At 43.5% G+C, this 16,530-nt stretch overlaps 1 protein-coding gene across 3 annotated transcripts in view; it reads left to right on the top strand.

The window, feature by feature from the left end:
* LOC135519683 (kalirin-like) overlaps nt 1–16,530 on the top strand; it is a 259,660-nt gene that overhangs the window by 83,374 nt on the left and 159,756 nt on the right. For all 3 annotated transcript variants that reach the window (XM_064944915.1, XM_064944916.1, XM_064944917.1), the window contains exon 2: nt 15,355–15,429. In XM_064944915.1, the coding sequence (XP_064800987.1) occupies nt 15,355–15,429 (75 nt within the window). The remainder of the gene's footprint in view (nt 1–15,354; nt 15,430–16,530) is intronic.

The following is a 16,530-nucleotide window of genomic DNA, read 5'->3' on the forward strand; positions in this document are numbered from 1 at the left end:
ACAAAGTTTCTCCCTGCAGGCGGTCAATGAGCCCGAGGTGCTAAAGGAGCTCCTTAAACTTGACCCCAAAAAACATCTGGTCAGATGGTTTAGATGCTTTCTTCTTTAAGGTTGCAGCCCCTATCATGGCCAAACCTATCTCTGACCTTTTTAAACTGTCTCTCCTCTCTGGGGAAGTTCCCATTTCTTGGAAGGCAGCCACTGTCCATCCTTTATTTAAAGGGGGAGATCAAGCTGATCCAAACTGCTATAGGCCAATTTCTGTTTTGCCCTGTATATCAGAAGTGTTTTAAAAACTTGTCAATAATCAACTGACTGGCTTTCTTGATGTCAATTGTATTCTCTCTGGTATGCAATCTGGCTTCCGCTCAGGTTATGGATGTGTCACTGCAAACTTAAAGGTCCTATATGATGTCAAATCAATTTGAAACAAATGTTATTTCTCACATGCAGATGTAGACCTTACAGTGAAATGCTTTCTTGCAAGCCCTTAACCAACAATGCAGTTTTAAGAAAAAACAAGTGTTAATAAAGTATTTATTAAATAAACTGAAGTTAACAATAAATAAAAATGAAAAAAATAAAAGCACAATAAAATAACAGTAATGATGTTGTGCTTCTATTGTTATTGACTTGATACGGTACACCATTCTATTCTTGTGGGCCAGCTAAGGAGTATTGGTGTCTCTGAGGGGTCTTTGGCCTGGTTTGCTAACTACCTCTCTCAAAGAGTGCAGTGTATAAAGACAGAACATCTGCTGTCTCAGCCACTGCCTGTCACCAAGGGGGTACCCCAAGGCTCGAACCTAGGCCCCACGCCCTTCTCAATTTACATCAACAGCATAGCTCAGGCAGTAGGAAGCTCTCTCACCCATTTATATGCAGATGATACAGTAGTCTTGTACTCAACTGGCCCTTCCCCGGATTTTGGGTTAAATGCTGTACAACATAGCTTTCTTAGTGTCCAACAAGCTTTCTCTGCCCTTAAACCTTGTTCAGAATACCCCCAAAACAAAGGTCTGGTGGTTTGGTAAGAAGATTGCTCCTCTCCCCACCGGTGTGATTACTACCTCTGAGGGTTTCGAGCTTGAGGTAGTCACTTCATACAAGTACTTAGGAGTATGGGTAGACGGTACACTGTCCCTCTCTCAGAAAATATCCTAGGTTCAATCTAGATTTGGTTTCCTCTATTGTAATCGCTCCCAGCTGCCAAACAAACTTTGATTCAGATGACCATCCTACCTATGCTAGATGACAGAGACGTAATTTATAGATCTGCAGGTAAGGGTGCCCCCGAGCGGCAAGATGTTCTTTACCACTCGGCCATCAGATTTGCCTCCAATGCTCCTTATAGGACACATCACTGCACTCTATACTCCTCTGTAAACTGGTCATCTCTGTATACCTGTCGCAAGACCCACTGGTTGATGCTTATTAATAAAACCATCTCAGGCCTCACTCCCCCCTATCTGAGATAACTACTGCAGCCCTCATCCTCCACATACAACACCCGTTCTGCCAGTCACATTTCTGTTCAAAGTTCCCAAAGCACACACATCCCTGGGTCGCTCCTCTTTTCAGTTCGCTGCAGCTAGCGACTGGAACGAGCTGCAAAAAAACACTCAAACTGGACAGTTTTATCTCAATCTCTTCACTCAAAGACTCACTAATGGACACTTACTGACACGTGTGGCTGCTTCGCGTGATGTATTGTTGTCTAAACCTTCTTGCCCTTTGTGCTGTTGTCTGTGCCCAACATTATTTGTACCATGTTTGCGCTGCCACCATGTTGTGCTGCTGCCATGTTGAGTCGCTACCGTGTTGTCGTCATGTTGTGTTGCTACCATGCTGTGTAGTCTAGTCATGTGTTGCTGCCATGTTGTGTTGTTGTTTTAGGTCTCTCTTCATAGGATGTTGTGGTGTCTCTCTTGTCGTGATGTGTGTTTTGTCCTACATTTTTATGTTTAATCCTAGTCACCGTCCCCACAGGAGGCCTTTTGCCTTTTGGTAGGCCGTCATTGTAAATACGAATTTGTTCTTAACTGGCTTACCTAGTTAAATAAAGGTAAATAATATATAAAAAATCACAGATAAATGAAAACAATGGGCCTCAGACACTTCATGTGGTCTGCGGTTGTGAGGCCAGTTGGATGAACTGCCAAGTTCTCTAAAACTACATTGGCTTATGGTAGAGAAATTAACATTCAACGGCAACAGCTGCAGTCAGCATGCCAATTTCATGCTCCCTCAAAACGTGAGACATCTGTGGCATTGATTTGTGTGACAAAAGTGCACATTTTAAAGTGACTTTTTTTTCGTCCCCAGCACAACCTGTGTAATGATCACGCTGTTTAGTCAGCTTCTTGACACCTGTCAGGTGGATGGATTATCTTGGCAAAGGAGAAACGATCGCTAACAGGGATGTAAACAAATTTGTGCACAAAATTTGAGAGAAATAACGGACAATTTCTGGGATCTTTTATTTCAGCTCATGAAACATGGGACCAACACTTTATATGTTGCGTTTGTATTTTTTGCTCTGTGTAATCGATGTTCGTTACAGTTCCTTTGTGTGCTTTTGCCTAATTGACTTCTGTGATGCCTGTACACAACTTTCTACAAAAGGGCAATAGTGTCACGCCTGCTCCCGCTCTCCCTCCCCGGAGCTCGAGGGCGCCAGGCTGCCCGGACGCGACGCACTCCTGACGCATATCATTACGCACACCTGTTTCCCTCGCCACGTGCATCAGCGATTCATTGGACTCACCTGGACTCTATTGACCTGCTTTCATGACCTCCCCTACATCTGTCTGTTCCGAGTTTGTTCCCCTTGAAGCTTCAGCATTAATTGTCGTATGCCGTTTTTGTTACCTGGCTCTGCCGCTGTTCTTGTCCTGTTCCATGTCTATGCAAAATGAAATGTTGACTCTCTATACCTGCTTCTCTTCCCCAGCGTCGGTTCTTACAAACTGATGCGCTGTAGGATATAAATAGCTAGCCATGCCGAACAGCGATTGTTAAAACTCAGGTGCTTTGATTCTCCGCGGAGCAGCAGCGTTCTCAGGACAATAGAGCTCAGGCAGGGAAGCGTAAAACACTCTCTGTGTCCAGAATGTCACCCTCCATTCCCTTTATTATGCACTGCAGTTGAACAGGGCCCCATAGGGTACTCTGTTTATCAGACGTTGACTATTTTACGTCTCATTAAGAGGGGGAGGGGGGGTGGAGAGAAGAAACCCGCACACTGCTCTTGATGGCTTCACTGCTCTTGATGGCTTCACTGCTCTTGATGGTTTCACTGCTCTTTAATAAGCTTTATGTTTCGGCCTCACGGCCTTCGTCGGGGCTTTTGTGATTTAAAAAAAAAGCACCCTCATGTAGACCTGGCTCCACCCACATCCGTTCCACGCATCGAATGGGGTTGGAGTCGAGGGGGAAACAAATATGTGCTACCAAATATAACAATATACATTTCAGAAATATTCAAATAAAGTGCGTACATATAAAACGTATTGAACACGTCTGTAAAAACACAATGAGGACATCGACCTACCCGGACAGTTTTCATATGTCATTGGGTACAGCGCAAGAAAAACGTCAGAGTCATCTGAAACAGTGGCATAATTCATGTTCACATTTACAACATAACATACATAGGCATTTCATCATTAAGACTTTTAGGAAATAATGTCTCCTTAAGGGGAACAAAGGAGAACTACGGGGAACCTCTCAAGCTGCAGGTGAAGGGGGACTATTCCCTCTGATCATGTGCTCCCGAGATGAACGTGATCTCCTGATACTCCTCAGCACCTCTGTCATTGACTGCTAGTTTGTCTTCATGAATTACCAGCCCGATTTCCCAAAGACCAGGTTGCATTTCGATTCCCATTTTTGCATAATCCATCGTTGATAAGCACCCAGACTGAGATTTTCACTTGTTCCTTACTGTGGGAGACAATGTGCTTCTCTACGTTCCAAATGGTACCCTATTACCTACGTAGTGCACCCTATTCCCTACAGGCCCCGGCCAAAAGTAGTGCACTACATAGGAAATAGGGTGCCATACAAGTAGTAATCCATATCGGGGAGCCTACTCCAGCCTCAGAACCCGGGCCAGTGCACACGTGTCTAGCATCCACCATTGAATGTGCTGGTTCAGGGCAGGGTTGACTTTATTAGGCACCAAACAAAGAAAAAAAACTGATTGAAACAGGGAGGGTAATACCTGAACGTTTGTTGCAAAACATTTTGCTACAGTGTGCCATAATGAAGACGACCCAGAAGAGGAGACCCATAGGGTTTTAGCATGTCTCCATATCTTCAGGAACCACAGGACAGGCAGGAAAGCCCTCAGTCTATGGCCCCCCGCCATGTTTTTGTTGTGTTGGAGCTCTTTGAGGAGGTTTGCAACACTAGTGAGCCTGGCCCTCTCTCCTCTCCTGTTCTCCCTTGTGTTGATCCGACACTGTTGCTGAGATTCAGTAGCCTAGGGTAATACTGGGCCTCCTGGTGGGACATTGATCATTTCCTCATCCCCCTTTCCTCTTTTTCCTGTCCTCTCTCCCATCCAGCTCCATCCCCTGCTGCACTCCTCCTCTCCTCTCTGTTTATTTCTCTCCTGTCAATTTCCCCTCCTCTTCTCTGCATAAATGAGGGGCGAAGACCTGTTGATGGATCGTTGACTTCCTCAGAGATGTGTGTCAAGGTCTGGCATGGCGACCATCTGTCACCGTGGAGAGAGGCAGAGAGAAAGACAGCGAGAAGGGGGAGAGCAGTTTATGTGATTTGGAGGGAAGGAGGGAGAGAGAGCTGGGGAAAGGGCAGCCAGGACCAACAAAGCTCTCTCTCTCTCTCTCTCTCTCTCTCTCCTCTCCCCCTCTCTCTCTCTCTCTCCTCTCCCCCTCTCTCTCTATCTTTCTCTCCCTCTCCCTCTCTCTCTCTCTCTCCCTCTCCCTCTCCCTCTCCCTCTCCCTCTCTCTCTCTCTCTCTCTCTCTCTCTCTCTCTCTCATTCTCCCTCTCTCTCTCTCTCTCTCCTCTCCCCCTCTCTCTCTCTATCTTTCTCTCCCTCTCCCCCTCCTCTCTCCCTCTCCCTCTCCCTCTCCCTCTCCCCTCTCTCTCTCTCTCTCTCTCTCTCTCTCTCTCTCCTCTCCCCCTCTCTCTCTCTCTCTCTCTCTTTCTCTCCCTCTCCCTCTCCCTCTCTCTCTCTCTCATCTCTCTCTCTCTCTCTCTCTCTCTCTCTCTCTCTCTCTCTCTCTCTCTCATTCTCTCTCTCTCTGCCCCAGGGACTTTTCTTTCGCCTGAGTTCTATGAGATGTAATCATGCCTTTAATTTGTTATGACCCGTCATTTGCATGTATTTCTCGTCTGAGCCAGAACGTGTTTTCATACCAGATGCTTATCCCTCGCCGTCGCTCAGCCTTTGCCTCTTTCTTGAGTCCTTGCTCTTTCCGGGAAAAGAGACGCTGCTTGATAAAAGGGATTGTAGCCATTTCACTGGCATTGTTTTGTTGTTTTGTAAGGCAAATGGGGTTCGTCACAATTCATTAATGGCAGCGCGAGGATAATACACTGCGTATTCATTCTCCCAGAGAACATTTTCTAATAGACACCATTTGTACCACTGAGGAGCAAGCAATCAATAGTCTGCAAAGACACCAAAACAAGCGGTGCATACAATATTTTTCTCTCTCTAATGCCAGGTTGTATCTTGATTTGGACTTAATGGTAAATGTTGGCTGGTATTTAGTACGTGCAGTACTTGCAGAAACCAGCAAAACCTCAAAGGCATTGATCTTGTCAGCATGTGCGTTCGTCTGGCTGTTAAAAGCACATTAGGATGTGGTAGTTAAGTGATAGTTAGTGGCGTTGACCAGTGTTTTTTTTTCCTCCATTTTTCCTCAGTCTGAATTGGCTTGACAGTGTGTCAGTGTTTTGCCTCTGGGGCTCTGAGGCTGGTGGTTAGGGGTTAGCGGCCTAGCTGGGTATTCTTCTGGGTGGCGGGGGTGAGAAGGTCTGGCAGGCTGGGGTGAGACAGTCAGTGAAGGATTGGCAGCTGTGACATTGGCTTCCGTTCCAGGCTGACTGGCTGGCTGGCTACAGATACAGCATAAATAACATCCCTGATCCAAACCTTAGAGACTTTCTGCTGGTTGTATGTGTTCCAGCTCACATGTGTCCTTGGTAGTGGAACATTTTGAAAAAGTAGTGCACTATATAGGGAATGGGGTGCCATTTGATACACAGGTATACTGTTTTACAGTAATAGCAACAGAGCTTTCGAGGTGGCTGTCGAGGTGGCATGTGCCATGGGTCCCCAGATCCTCAGAAAGTTCCACAGCTGCACCATGGAGAGCATCCTAACCGGATGCATTACCGCCCGGTATGGAAACTAGAGGTCGACCGATTAATAACAATCGGTAATCGGCATTTTTGGACGCCAATTATGACTGATTATATTGCAATCCACGAGGAGACTGCGTGGCAGGCTGACCACCTGTTACGCGAGTAGAGCAAGGAGTCTAGTTGCTAGCTAGCATTAAACTTATCTGATAAAAAACAATCAATCCTAACATAATCACTTGTTAACTATACATGGTTGGTGATATTACTAGGTTAACTTAATTTATCATCGAATCACAGCCTTCTTCGCCAAACGGGTGATGATTTAACAAAAGCGCTTTCGGGAAAAAAAAACACCATCGTTGCACCAATGTACCGAACCATAAACATCAATGCCTTTCTTAAAATCAATACACAAGTATATATTTTTAAACCTGCATGTTTAGTTAAAAGAAATTGATGTGAGCAGGCAATATTAACTAGGGAAATTGTGTCACTTCTCTTGCGTTCAGGGCAAGCAGAGTCAGGGTATATGCAGCAGTTTTGGGCCGCCTGGCTTGTTGCCAACTGTGTGAGGACCATTTCTTCCTAACAAAGACCGTAATTAATTTGCCAGAATTTTACATAATTATGACATAGCATTGAAGGTTGTGCAATGTAACAGCAATATTTAGACTTAGGGTTGCCAGCCGTTCGATAAAATATGGAACGGTTCCGTATTTCACTGAAAGAATAAACGTTTTGTTTTCGAAATTATAGTTTCCGGATTTGACCATAAATAATGACCTAAGGCTCGGATTTCTGTGTGTTTATTATATTATAATATATAATATTATCTATGATTTGATTTGATATTTGAAAGAGCAGTCTGACTGAGCGGTGGTAGGCAGCAGCAGGCTCGTAAGCATTAATTCAAACAGCACTTTCCTGCGTTTGCCAGCAGCTCTTCGCAATGCTTGAAGCACAGCGCTGTTTATGACTTCAAGCCTATCAACTCCCGAGATTAGGCTGGCAATACTATAGTGCCTATAAGAACATCCAATAGCCAAAGTTATATGAAATACAAATGGTATAGAGATAAATAGTCCTATAATTCATATAATAACTACAACCTAAAACTTCTTAACTGGGAATATTGAAGGCTCATGTTAAAACAAACCACCAGCTTTCATATGTTCTCATGTACTGAGTGTAACCGACGTGAAATGGCTAGTTAGTGATGGTGCGCACTAATAGTGTCTCAATCGGTGACGTCACTCGCACTGAGGCCTTGAAGTAGTGGTTCCCTTTGCTCTGCACGGGCCGCGGCTTTGGTGGAGTGATGGGTAACGTGGGTGGGTGTCGTGGGTGTCAGTTGTTGATGTGTGCAGAAGGTCCCAGGTTGGGGCGAGGAGAGGGACGGAAGCTAAACTGTTACATGAGCATGGAACTTAAACGTTAGCTTTTTTACATGGCACATATTGCACTTTTACTTTCTTCTCCAACACTGTTTTTTTGCATTATTTAAACCAAATTGAACATGTTTCATTATTTATGAGACTAAGTTTACTTTATTTCTGTATTATATTAAGTTAAAATAAAAGTGTTAATTCAGTATTGTTGTAATTGTTATTATATATATATATATAAAATATATAAATATATATATATATATAAAATATAAATATATGTAAAAATCGTCCGATTGGCTTTTTTTTGGTCCTCCAATAATCAGTATCGGTAAGGATGTCTCAACGTTTCATTTGACTGTCTTGTCATATTTCATTATCCCTCTGGTAAAAACAAAGAAAGTTCATCATTGTTTTAATAATGTGAAATATTTGAGAAGCAAGAATAGATTTGCCCTTGATCCTACTCTCGGGTCCTCATTTGGTTGTAAGTTCAAGACCTGAATATTTTGCTTTAAGAAAGCACACATGCTGCAGCCAGAGCATGTCCAAACGACAATGATTTCTTACTTAACATCTTGTACTATACTATTCTTGGCTTTAGAAGGGACCTTGTTCTAAAGCCGCCCTTGGGACAATAATGTCTGGTTTGGTCATATGGTCACTTGGTCCGTTTTTTGTGGTATTCATTCTTGAGCCAACCTTGTCTCTCAGCCCGTATGACATGTGATGTCTGAAAGATTTACCTCTGAGTGATATACTGCAGATTGCAGAATGGAGTATTCAGAAACATTAGCTATCATTCCCTCAACATTTACTCTACACACGATACATTTTCTTCTTCGAGCATCAGGCATATTTGAATGTAGCATTTGAAAACACTGCAACAGAAAAAATTGTGTTTTCGCAGGGATCAATGGAGATGTATTTAGGATGTTTTACAGTCTTCAACCCAGTGTGTTCTGGGTAAAGGATTAGACACTGTGCTGCCTCCAGGACCGAATACAAACCAATTTGGTCTGGCAGCGCTCTGTTCATTACCCAATCAGGGGTTCACATCAGCGACTGGGTTGTGTCGTGGGCCGGGCCTGTGTCTGATCCGAGACCCCCTTAAAACCTCCCTTTTTTGGGGGGCAATTCCATATAACATTTATCAGTGACAATATAAAATCCTCACAGTGGTATGTGATTGTGAGGAGGCTGAGTCTCTAACTCAATGCTTTATCTCAGAGGGAGGAGGCGGGGCTTGACCTGTTTTTCTTTGTCGATGCGTTGCCATGGGAAACCACCATCTCAGCCAATGAGAGGGTGTTTCTGGAGGAGGGCAGATGAAACAAAGCAGCAGTGCAGCTAGACGACAAGGAGACAATGAGCCTGTCTGGCTCTGCTCAGAGACATACTGACTGAGGGATGCGTTCCAAATGGCACCCTATTCCCTATATAGTGCACTACCTTTTACCAGGGCCCATATGGGATAGGGTGCCATTTGGGACACACAATGGTCTGTGTGCCCCCCTGTTCATTGTCTCAGTTGTCAGGCAAACACTGTGTTTGGTGTGTAGTAGTTCACTGCCGTAGTCAATTAAAACATAATTTGTAGATTGTGGAGTTTTCATAGTAAAGGGAACAGTGTGGAACAACCATTATTGGAGTTGCCAGTGCATGTCAATCTGTTGATTTGTTATTGTAATTCATGGGTGGATTTTAAATCGGCTTCATTTTTCAACACTGTACCTCTTAATAATACCTGCCCCCCTCGATAGCTAGACATATGGAATGATTCTCTAGGTTAGATTAGTAGTCAGTGTACATGTACAGTTTTTACCTCGATGGATCCAAATGGAATTCTTCTTGCTTTTGCCACATTTTTGCCTTCTGCCTTCTTTGTACTGGCCTCAGTAAAAATGTTCTGATTAAAATCATGTGCTTTGCCTTTATAATCAATGACAGAGTGTGAAAATTAAAACTTTGAGGAATATTCAATTGAAGCCAATTTGACAATGGTTAAAAAGACAAATGTTAGTGACGATTGGCTCAAAGTGACTGGCTCAAAGTGATTCATTTTTCCAAATTATATTAGCCTCAAAGAAGAGGACATTTGTAAACTTGATAGGCTGGACCTGGGTGTATTCACAAGTAACCAAATGGAATGAAACAAGCCGAAACAGAGAGGGACCAACCTGAATTTGTCAAATAAGAAACTCTTGTTTTTGTTGCAAAACATTTTTGCTACAGTGTGCACTAATGAATACACCCATTATGTGTTTCTATGGCATCAGCTACAGATCAATGTTGTCTGTATGAAAACAATACTATGTTATTGTGTTTCTTATAGAGTGTTACAGGCCATCTATGCACAATATTGAGCTCGTATCTCAACCCTGAGCTCCTCCACTGTCTCAGCTTGGTACAGTTGTAGTCTACAACCCAAATGGCACCCTATTCCCTACATAGTGCACTTCTTTTGAACAGGGCCCACAGCCCTACATAGTCCACTACTGTTGATCAGAGCCCTATGGACCCTGGTGAAAAGTATTGCACTTTAACATAGCATAGGGTGCCATTTGGGACGCGCACTTGGTCTGTGTGACCGATGAACCATTAAAGGAGGTATGCTGTATTTTAAAGCCCTCATTGCCTCTCCTCCTCCAGTTATATTGGTGTGTGCTTAAGGTAAATGTAGCCTAATTACTCACAAAGGGAATTGAGAAAGTGCCTAAATTCATCCACCCTGCGGAGGTGCTTTGACATCATATATTAAAGTGAGTGAGTCATCGTTGCTGTCTCTGAGGAAGGCACTTACTCCCCACAATAAACTGAACATGCGTAGTTATGGAGGAAAGGTTTTAGGTTTTAACGCAATAATTCATAGTGAAGGTCGTAAGCATAAAAGAATGCCTTCAAAATGTATCAGAAACAGATTGGAGAGAAAGGGGGCCTCTCGAGTGGACACATGGTAACAGACAGTAACTGAGTCTCATACGGAGAGGATGGGCACTTTCCCTCCTCCCTCTCCCTCACTCCTTACCCACCTCTCCCCCCACCACTCTCTCTCTCTCCCATCCCCCCCTCTCTGTCAAGAACTTGTCCTGTTGGTCCCTCCGCTCCCCAGCTTCCAGGCCCAGGATTAGTGAGGCAACCGATAGCTCTCCTAATGATTTACTTCAAACGCAGAAGACTGATGTTTGTGACACTCCGGTGACCGCTACCACATGTTTTGGACCGCTTTCGAGAAGTAACGATGGTAGCGTCTTGCCATTAGAGGCGTCGTTATCGAGTAATGTCACTGCACACTCCTTTCTAAGACTTTAGAGCCGAAAGCAATAATAATTAAACTGCTTTATTTGACCATGTGTTTTACATCAGTTTGAAGTATTTGCGGAAATGCTTTTCATGATTTGTCCCAATGGCACCCTGTTCCCTACATAGTGCACTGCAAAACGTGTAGGCAATGGGGTACCATTTGGGACACATTCCAGAGTCATTCTGGTGAAGATGTAGTGTGTCATGGACAGGTTGTAGCTGTGGAGTGCACTTCCTCTGTCTTCATGGTGCACCACAGCTCAGGATGAAGAATGCCTCTGGTGTTTTGATGGTTGTCCGGGTTAGAAGGTGAGGACAACAGGGAGAATCTGACATCCAGAGCTGGGGTCCTCCCCCCCCTCCTCTCCGTCTCTCTCTGGATCCCAAGACAGAGAAGTATTTACAAGGCTCTGTGGGATTGGAGGGCCTCCTCTGCCTCCTCTGCCTGCCAGACTGCTTCACTCAACCGGGTTGGGTTATAGACAGGGGGAGGACAAGACACTAAGCTGAGAGGAGTCAGCCTTTGTCAAGTTGAAACAAACAGGGAAACTGTCCATCCTGCCTGGTGCTACGGGCCCTCAGCCATCTGTCAGGAACAGGCAGTAAGACGTCAGGTCAACTCCTTGGGAGCGGAGGCAAACGGATTCATCCCATCTCTGTACGGCTGAGATAGCACACCGTGTGGCCTACTCTGGAATGTTCTTTGGAACGCGTGGTCGGTAAATCATGTTCTGTGAAGAGGCTGTGTCTCCTAGCCACAGCAGGCGATGGTGGACATGTGCGCTTTGTTTTCTGAATCCTGCCACTTTTGGACATGCGGGACACTATGGGAGAGGGTTTCATAACACACCAGACGGCCGACCAGCTGAGCGAACCGAGAGTCCTGCAGGGAGAGAGAAAAGAGAGAGAGAGAGAGAAATAGATCACAGTGCTTTGTTGTTCAATGCTCAAACAATGCGGGGGGACACGTCACCTTATCCAATCGGAATCGATAAGAAACGAGTACATACTTATTGATTTGGTGTGACTCATTGCTTGGTGGGTTTCTTGCTCATTGATGTTGCACATGCTATGCTCTGATTGGCTGCTCTATACTAGGCAAACCGCCAAATATTTTGGTCAGATTGTGCAGATATTGAGTTGGAATGCAGTGAGCTTTTTTCCTGTCTGTTTTGCCTCGTGATCATTTGCTGGCCTCCATCCATTTTTGGTTGATTCTGACCTCACAGATGGTCAGTTCCTTGCATCCATACCCCTGTCTATGAATTTCAGATTGGTTACATTTCTCCAGCCACCGTATCCCTTAGCTGCCCCCCCCCCCCCCCCATGTCCGCCCCTGCTCTTGACATTTCCTAAGTAAGTCTATGTAACACACTGTCATTGTTAGAATCTTAATATCACAAACAGAATTTGGGTTGTAAGCAGTTTTAAGAGGTCACCCCCCCCACATCCACTCATTCACCGCCAGTCTTTCCCTGACTGCCAGCTTGAGCAGCTGAGGATTGAAACTAGACCTAAACTGTATCTAAACTAATTGCACATTTATAATAGATAGACGAAATACTAGATTAAATTGATAATAGTCTAATGGGTGAGAATATTATCAATTGATAAAAAAAATGTATATGAAGAATCTGATGAAGAGCGCAGCTTGGAATTGACACAGAGAAAGTCTCCTACAGAGTCACAAGCGTGTAAGAAGTTCTGATGTCAATATTGTATCCGAAAGAGCAGATTCTGCAGTTTCTAAATCACTTAGTCAACTCTTGAAAATGGCCCCTTGAGCTCTATTTTAAAATCTAACTTCTGGACAGAATTACTGTGATTCCATGCACAACACTCAAAGCACAGTAATAATCTATTTAAACTCAAAATATGCCATGGCTCTACGCGGACATTTTTTACAATGATTATATGATGTGCTCCTAAGTAGAAATGTAGAAGCACACAAATACATATAGGAGAACAAATACATCTAGGAGTGCAATGACTAAAAGTTAGTGAATAAAAGTGTCTGGGAGTGATCCATGCTCAATCAAGCACAATCATTAGGTCAGACAAATTTTCTGTCTGCCCTTTAAGGGATGGAGCGTTACCGTGGTAACTTGGGCACTAGCTTGTCTGTGATGAAAAAAAATCAAGACAGTTTCATCGAACTCAAATGAACATTGAAAACAACCTACTGTAGCACGTGAACAAAACGATGTAACAAGAAACACGAGGACAAATTTACACTTTATAGTAGCCTTTCTTTCAATTTGACCAACTTCTACATGTGGGCTTTGGATTTATTTTGTTGTTTATGTTCCCAAATGCTCTGCGTGACCACCCCGCTCACTTGGCTAGTGAAATATACATTCTTATCCCCCAATGACAAAATATATTCGCATTTGGCAGGTGTTCATTTCCAACCTTGGTCATGACTGATAGTCATGATACACTATATATACAAAAGTATGTGGACACCCCTTCAAATGAGTGGATTCGGCTATTTCAGCCACACCCATTGCTGACAGGTGTATAAAATCGAGCACACAGCCATGCAATCTCCATAGACAAACATTGACAGTAGAATGGCCCTGCCTGAAGAGCTCAGTGACTTTCAACGTGCCACCGTCATAGTCATCAAAATTATGTTGGATTCATTTGCTGTTTTGTTTTTGGTTGTGTTTCAGATGATTTTGTGCCCAATAGAAATTAATGGTGTATCATGTATTGTGTCATTTTGGAGTCACTTTTATTGTAAATAAGCATATGATATGTTACTAAACACTTCTACGTTAATGTGGATGCTACCATGATTACGGATAGTCCTGAATGAATCGTGAATAATGATGAGTGAGAAAGATACAGACGCAGAAATATCATACTCCGCGACATGCTAACCTCTCAGCATTATATTAACAGGGGAGGTTAGCATATTTTGGGGGTGTGATATTTGAAATGTTCTGCTCATTTTTAGCCCGACCAGATCACTGTCCCTTGGCCTCTAAGGGAAAATATACTGAGATGCTTTTGCTCATCATGGATAGCGCTTTACTGACAGAATACCATCTGTCTCTAGCGCAAAGGTCAACGGTGAAGGTCAAATTGACTTAAAAGTTGACTTCAGATCAGTGTTGCTCAGCCTCTGAAAATCCTAGGGAAATGATAATTATATCTATGCGATCAGCATGGTTGCACCATTCATGTGGAGAACACTTTGTTTCTAGGACAAACTGTTTTAGACGTTTGAGACCCATACTTGGGAAAGGAGATGAAGGATCATAGTGAAAAAAATATGTCAAGTAGTATTTTAGTGATTTCAAACATAAGGGTTCATGGGTTAAGGGTTAACGGATTTTAACACTTGATTTGTGGTGTTTTTAGTGGTTTTTCATTTGTGCACATACTGTAACATAAACTATTGAAAATACTATTGTGTTCTTTGAAGTAAATTGTTATTTCGTATTCTGTCACCTAAGACATTCATAAACACAACCAAATTAGATTATTTTGTATTTTTTTGCGGTAGCGTATATCAAAAGTATTTATTAGAATGTTGACGTCCAAAAGACTAGCGTTACGCACTTGAATAAGACATTGGTAGACATAAACTCAAACACCTTGTGGGGGGGTGTTCAGTTGTTTTCCCATATCACGCTGTGGTGTAGTGTGGAGAATGGTCTTCATCCTCCAGCTCGTTGTGCTGCTGTTGCGTTGTGATCAATGTCCTTGCCTCGCCTCTCCCCCTGTGTTTTTGTGCGACCAGGCAAGGAAAGTGGCCAGGCACGGTTGTGAATAGCAAGTCTGTATGCAGTGTGAAGTCAATGAGAGGGAAAGAGCGGTAGAAACCGACGGTAATAGCTTTGTAATAGTCCTAAATGGTGCTCTGTGATTCGGGAAACATTCTCTTGAATGCAAATGAACCTATTTTCGATGCTCATATACCATGCAGGACTTTAACGACGATATTACAGGTATGTGATTACAGATGATGAAAAAGAATCAGCTAGGCCTAAAAAAAATATAGCATAGAGTACTGGAACATACCATTATGTTCGTTCTCTTTTTTAGCGTCATTTATCCCTGTTCTAATGACATGTCATTGGCTTAGAAAACTTTGTGAAGAAAAAGGTTCTCAGGGTCTGGGAAAAACATTGAGGAGAAGTGCACTCTTGTCTTTGTGTTATCTATCATCATCATCAGACTGTAGTTATGTGTTCCTTTTATTTCAGGAATGTACATTACTTAGTGAGATTACAGAGATGAAAGCTGATTAGCTGAATCTTGTCCTGATTGGCTGATTCTTGTCCTGATTTGACTCTCTTCCTCCTCTTCCAGGGTCCTTCAGAAACGATGGGATTAAGGCGTCTGATGTCCTGCCTGTGCTGAAAGAGAAAGTGGCCTTTGTGTCAGGTGAGTGTGTGCCTGCGTCGCCTATTCCCAAAGTAGTGCACTACTGGGTACTGTTTTGGTTGCAACAGTGATGCTTCAGTTTGACGAATCCACTATGGGAAATCATGAAGATGTTTTATTTTCTAGCCGGCAGTGTTCATGGCAGACCAATGCTGAGGAAATTCCCATGACAAGTATGATTTAGTAGCACATGACAAGTATGATTTAGTAGCACATGACAAGCATGTAGACGTTTAACCATCGGCACAACAACAACTTTCACGTGCGGGAAAGAGAGTTTCTTTCTTATTGAACAAGTTCAGGCAGGTCCCTCCCCGTTTCGGTTGTTTTGCTTCTGTTTAGTTACTAGGGAATCCTTTTGTCTATTTGATCCAATTAATTAACATGAAGCAACAGCACAGGGTACATCAGGACATGTGATTGGCCATTAGTTCAGACAGGTCATAACTTCGCTAATACTTCCTTACGGATCATAGTGGCTGTTCAGAGACTTAAATGAGAGATCACTCATTCTGCGGAAGGGAGAGGGTCAGTTGCACACAACTGAATGCAATCAAACAAAATGTTTATTTCCACCTTTAACCCCAACCACTCTGAATCAAAGATGTGCAGGGGGGTTGTTGGGGGTTAACTGCCTTGCGGAACACCTTTCTAGCTCTGGGATTGGATCTAGCAACCTTCCAGTTACTGGTGCAACGCTCTAACCACTAGGCTACCTGCCACCCCATGATATCCTGTTGTAGCAGAGTACCTTACATTGAATCACAACCTCTACATGGGCTGTCAGGTTCGGTTTCCAGTACTGTTGATGTAAGGCTGGGGACACCTATGGGCTCTGGTCCAAAGTAGTGCACTATATAGGGAATACGGGTTCCATTTGGGACATACTGGATGTCAGTACAACGACACATCACATTCCCCTCCCCTAGACCTTACCTCGATGATTATGTCACCCTGGTCATTTCTACTGTACAGGATATTCTCGTTACAGAGTTCAACAGTACAGTGTGCAGACCTGGGTTCAAATACTATTCAAAATCTTTCAAATACTTTTAGCGTTTGCTTTAGCATGGCTGCAGGGCCAGATGGGTGGGGTTTACA

Source organism: Oncorhynchus masou, chromosome 29, assembly GCF_036934945.1.
Source record: "Oncorhynchus masou masou isolate Uvic2021 chromosome 29, UVic_Omas_1.1, whole genome shotgun sequence".
Taxonomy (NCBI): domain Eukaryota; kingdom Metazoa; phylum Chordata; class Actinopteri; order Salmoniformes; family Salmonidae; genus Oncorhynchus; species Oncorhynchus masou.